The sequence below is a fragment of the Gloeophyllum trabeum genome, assembly GCF_000344685.1.
Source record: "Gloeophyllum trabeum ATCC 11539 unplaced genomic scaffold GLOTRscaffold_00105, whole genome shotgun sequence".
In the NCBI taxonomy this organism is placed as follows: Eukaryota; Fungi; Basidiomycota; class Agaricomycetes; order Gloeophyllales; family Gloeophyllaceae; genus Gloeophyllum; species Gloeophyllum trabeum.
In genome coordinates, this window is record NW_006920514.1 from 19 (window position 1) to 5552 (window position 5534).

Genomic DNA, 5534 nt, shown 5'->3' on the forward strand with positions numbered 1-5534 from the left:
GTGTCTGTGTCTACTTGATGGCTCACTTGCTGTGTGATTGGATATAGTGAGAATGCTCGGGTTCCTGTGACGGAGCTGAGCGAGTTGGGTCCCGGATTGATGGATGATGACCTTGAACATGCCATACAGGATTGGCTTGCACGGGGTGGTGGTGCACCTGAGGATGGTCAGCATAGTGACATTGGACAGGAGGGAGGATTTGATGCTGTCGACAACGGGGGTCAGTCCGCACTGAATGATGAGCAGTAGATAATACTGTTTGTCTGAGACTACATAATATAACCATTTTGCGTGATAAGAGCCTTGTGTCTGATTGTAGTACAGACATTGAGCTGAGTGTATAGGGAAGCATAAATCAAAATTAATGACTTTCTGTTTGCCTATCGCCGTCTATTGGTGCCTACGTAGTCCTACGTAACCTATGAGCCAACTGGTCTACAAGCCTACATCGAGGGTTGGCTACCTACTGGGCCAACAGTGACCAATGTTATACGGGGGGTACCCACTGTTACCCACAAATCCAGGGGTATGCTACTTGCCAACCCCTCCGATTGAGACTACAGAGGCTAATATAGGATAATACTTTTTTGCAGATGATCGTCCGAGTCAAACACCGGCTGAGCACGGCGCGGCGTGCGAGCCTGAGCTACGGTGTGAGCCTGGGGAGTAGGGCCTTCAGCGCTAGCAGTGATAGTAAACTAGATAAAATTGGCGCCGAAAGAGCGATTAATATACAATACAGTACGAGCAGGTATGACGTCGACACACCTGCTGCTTTTTCTTCAATGAGGCCATGAGGCCTTCATCGTATTCTTCTTCTTCAGACTCTGGGCCTGCGAGCGTGTTCACGTCCATTGTCAGACAACGTACCTTGGGGGGCAAGGTGACATACCGAGTTCTTCAAACCCATTCACCTCCTCGGCGGCTTGACGAGACCGCAGCATCTTCTCAGCTACTTTCTTCAAAGCTGTGGCTTGCTTCTCCTGCTGAATGTTAGCTGTTAAGGGACTCGTTAGAATTTATTATAACCAACTAGAGAGTGTTGAAACACTTACTGGCGTCGGCTTTGCGTGCTGTAGGGACTGAAGCACGAGCACTGCGTCGATTCACTGTTGAACCAGCGACGGTATTACCGGAAGCGGGGGCACTACGAGCGGGAGTGGACTTCAAAGAGCGGGTCATGACGGATTTGGACAGTCCGGTTTAGAATGAGCCTGGAGGTGAGAGCTGACTGAGTCGAATGGATGTTGAGGCTAAAGAAGCGAGGGACTTCCTTGGGTGAATTCGAGAGGTCGCAGGACGTGGTTTAAGAGGAAAAGCGGCAGGGGCCCTTTATATAGCAAACCTTAATTGTCAGCACAGCAAACGCGTCGAATCAACAAACAAACGCGTCGTACGGGTGCTGTCTGGCGCTCACGTGAGGATTCGGCGGCCACGGATGAATGGCGTGCGCCACGGCTTGAGAGCGGCTGATTTGGTGCGGCATGGCGGGCGGCGTGACATTCATGCGGGAGGGCAATTCAGACTGGGCGTTGATTGTCGACAAAGAGGCTCGAAGCTGTGAACCGAATCGTTAGAACTTGGTCAGTTGGTAACCCAACAGCTCTTAATGCCTACCTGCGGATTCTGTGCTCGTGAGCTGCCTACAAAGGCGGGATTGAGCCGTCATGTGTCCAACGCGGTCGCGTGCCGTGCAGCCCTTCGCCGACAGCTTGCAAAGTCTTCTGTGAACGTCTATGACCTTACCGACAAACCTGCGCAATCTGCCAATGATCAGCCTGAAGTGACCAGGGAGCCTCTGGAGGACATACCTGACATCTTCGACGCAGTGGATCCATACACGGATCACGCGCCATTTCGACCTGCTTCGCTTCCGAGACGCAACGTTCAAGTGGAAGATGTGCCGGACGAGGAGGGCAGTGATGCCCGCTATGCTGAGCTCTTCGACGAGAGCATGATGGCTGGGGCTGTGTATTCGGAGGTCGGCGAGACAAAGTTTGAACGCATTTGACGAGAACAAGAGGAGCAAGGGGAGAGCCTCTGGGGGCCCTTTGATGATGCCGATGAGTGGGAGTTGGCCAGATGGCTCGTGAAGAATGTCAGGCAGACGCAGACAGATGAGTTCCTTAAGTTGGGCATTGTGAGAGCGTTCTATACTTAGTATGATAGACTTTGATGAACTTACATGCATTCTACCCAGATACGGGAACGTGCTGCCCCTTCCTATGAGAACAATCGTCAATTTCTGAAGAAGATTGACGGCCTTCCCACCGGCGGAGCAGGCTGGAGCTGTCACAACGTGGAGATCGCAGGGGATTTGAATGATGATGAAGGCATGATCCAGACAGAAGATGTTGAATTATGGACCCGAGATCCTCTTGTGGTTATTCGGGAACTTCTCGGTAATCCTGATTTCAGGAATGGAATGGCATACGCACCAGAGCATGTATACGCGGATGCGAATAGGGCGAGACGGATATATGATGAGATGTGGACGGGAGACTGGTGGTGGAAGACACAGGTAAGCCTCACAGCGACTAATTCATTGTCAACTCACCATTCTCATCATGTCGAACGTCTAGGGAAAGCTCCCGAAGGGGTCTACCATCGCCCCAATCATTCTAAGTTCAGACAAGACAAAACTGTCTTTGCAGCGCGGTGACAAGTCCGCATGGCCCGTGTACCTAACTATTGGAAATATTGAGAAGTCAGTGCGCCGAAAGCCTACTGCTCATGCCACAGTCCTGATCGGATACTTACCCGTCCCGAAACTGGACTGCATGTCCGAATCCATGAAGTCGGTCACCGGCTATCGGCTCTTTCACTACTGCATGAAGAAACTGCTTGCCTCGCTTGTCGATGCTGGAAAGGAGGGTGTCCTCATGCGTTGCGCGGATGGGTACATCCGACATGTCTTCCCGATCCTTGCAGCATACGTTGCCGACCATCCTGAACAGTGTCTTGTGGCCTGCTGCAAGGAGAGTTTCTGCCCTAAATGCTATGTTACGCCGCCGAAGAGAGGCACCTTGGATTTTACCCTCAAGGCTCGTCAGACAGAGCGCACGAAGATTATCTTGAAGCACCGGGCGTCTGGCCGACGGGTTCCTGCATTCAATGCTGAAGGTTTACGACCAGTCGAGGATCCTTTTTGGGCTGATTTGCCGAATGTGAACATCTTCGACTGTTTTACGCCAGATCTGTTGCACCAGTTGCACAAGGGGGTCTTCCGCGACCACCTTGTGAACTGGTGTATGGACGTAATGACGGATATCGAGATGGATGAGCGCTTTAAGCGCATGTCCAGCTATCCGGGCCTGCGATTCTTCAAGAATGGGATCTCGACTATCTCGCAGTGGACAGGGCATGAATATAAGGAAATGCAGCGCATATTTGTGGGGCTGCTTACCGCTGGTGTACACCCTCAAGTTGTCATTGCAGCTCGATCTGTGCTCGATTTCATATACTATGCATCCTTTCATTCGCACACCAGTGACACGCTGTGGGCCATGGAGAACGCATTATGGGATTTCCATGAGAGCAAAGAGGTCTTTGTAAGGCTGAAGACACGGACACACTTCAATATTGCGAAGATCCACTCAATGCAACACTACCTCGATGCTATACGTGCGTACGGCTCTTGTGACGGCTACAACACAGAATCACCGGAGCGTCTGCACATTGACTACGCGAAGGACGCTTACCGGGCCAGCAATAAACGAGAGTACACTGAACAAATGACACGCTGGCTGTGTCGGCAAGAAGCGGTAGCTGAATTCAACTCGTACTTATCTTGGGCGACAGCGCGCGTTCACCAGTCAACCGATGATGCTCTATCGGACACCAGTGACGAGTCGCTAGACGAGGAACGCATTTCTGAGACCGAGACGTGTCTGGCGTATGCGAAGCCGCGTGACTTCTTCAAGCAGACTGTGCGCACTTTGCCCAAGAAGCCTTCGCGTTTCGCTGTGACGGTGTCGAAGCTGGTGTCAGACTACGGCGCCTTTCAGTTTCTAGACTGTCTACGGCGGTATCTGTTGCTTATGCGCCCGGATGGTGCAGCGGTTACGAGTCCCAACCAGTTCGACAAATTCGACCTTTATCAACAGCTTATCCTACATCACCCGCCCGTTCCAGTGGTCACCGACTCCGCAAAACTCAGAAGACGCATACGCACTACACCGGCAAAGCTAGGCAAACGCGGGGGACCTAGTACTCCAGGTCACGCAGATACCGTATTTGTGCGGGTGGACGGTGCAGCATCACGCGAGAACGAGCACGTTCGCGGGATGGCATTGCAAGGTCAGTCAACAAGCTTACCTCAATGGCAAATCTAATGTTTGCGCAGGGCTTCAAGTTGCTCAAGTACGGCTACTCTTCAAGCTGCCTGAGGTTTTCCGGGCCAAGCATCGCGACAATCATCAAACTACACTGCTGGCGTACGTGGAATGGTTCATGCCTTTCAGCAGCATTGATGCCACATCAAAGATGCACACCATCTCAAGATCCAGACGCGGTGGTCATCGCAATGCCGAAGTCATTGCCATGGACCGTATAGTAGGTAGCTGCCATCTGATCCCTAAGTTCGGTACCAATGTAGATAGGCATTGGACGTCGGAGAATGTCTTGGACAAGTGTAAGTCCTTCTGGGTTAATCCTTATATAGATGTAGCTACCTTCTATGCATTGCACTCATGTCAATAGCACTCAGATAGGCCATAGCAGCTCTGTGTATACATTGCTTACATGTACATCTGCATCAGATATGTGTCCTACAGTGAGTCCGAGAGCTACAGCCTGACCTACAGGAGTCTACAGTAACTACAGAACAGTCTATAACTGAGCCCTGTCTACGAGAGAATTCCGGTTTTCCTGATGTGATCCAGAACTTGATCTTATGGAACACCGGGAGACGCTGGAATGGGAGGTATATGTTTGCAGCCGCCTGTTCAACCTGAAAAGCGGTCCATCTTGGTTCATGGTACTGAACCACGAAACGAGCAAAGGCAGCTTCAAAAAATTGAGCACCATACTGGAGTTTCACGGTAGATACTGGGACAGCCTTTACGGTTGGATGACGGGTCATTCGCAGGTGTGGACGTGAGCCCAGGTCACGCGGGTCAGGCATGCCGTCGGTCTGTGGAACGTCAGGTGGCGGGCAGCCAGCAACACGCCATTTGATATACTTCTCATGGCGAAGGACCTTTTCACGACGTGTCAGCCATTTTGTCATTTGCGGATATTCATCTTTGTGGTTTGTCGCACGATAGGCGTCCTTGGTGAAGTCGATGTGCAAGCGTTCGGTGTACTCCGTATTGTAGTTGTCCGTCGTGCCAAAGCACTTAATCGAGGCGATGTAATGGAGGAGAGAGTGTAGTTTCGGTATATTGAAATCACTCCGGATGCCGAGAAGAACAAATATATGCTTTGCCTGATGGAACTGTTGTAATGCTTCGTCAAGATGGTTTAGTGTCTCATCAGTGTGAGCAGGGTATTGGGCGAGGTAGCAGAAGTCCAGGATAGCCCTAACAGCTTTG

The 5534-nt window shown here is 51.3% G+C and overlaps 3 protein-coding genes across 3 annotated transcripts; 1 reads left to right on the plus strand and 2 right to left on the minus strand.

Annotated features, from left to right (window-relative positions):
* Positions 1-566: 566 nt before the first annotated feature.
* GLOTRDRAFT_134335 (uncharacterized protein) lies at positions 567-1182 on the minus strand (the record flags this gene model as incomplete). Its single annotated transcript, XM_007873332.1, has 4 exons — positions 567-698; positions 769-833; positions 893-997; positions 1056-1182. The coding sequence occupies 4 exons, from the start codon at positions 1180-1182 to the stop codon at positions 567-569; spliced, it is 429 nt and encodes a 142-aa protein (XP_007871523.1).
* Positions 1183-2011: 829 nt separating this feature from the next.
* GLOTRDRAFT_51190 (uncharacterized protein) lies at positions 2012-4701 on the plus strand (the record flags this gene model as incomplete). The annotated part of the gene is made up of 4 exons (XM_007873333.1): positions 2012-2140; positions 2201-2521; positions 2583-4299; positions 4346-4701. Coding segments are annotated over 4 exons (2523 nt in total), but the record flags the coding sequence as incomplete, so codon positions are not given.
* Positions 4702-5227: 526 nt separating this feature from the next.
* Positions 5228-5527, minus strand: GLOTRDRAFT_28547 (uncharacterized protein; the record flags this gene model as incomplete). Its single annotated transcript, XM_007873334.1, has 1 exon — positions 5228-5527. A coding segment is annotated over one exon (300 nt), but the record flags the coding sequence as incomplete, so codon positions are not given.
* Positions 5528-5534: the final 7 nt, after the last annotated feature.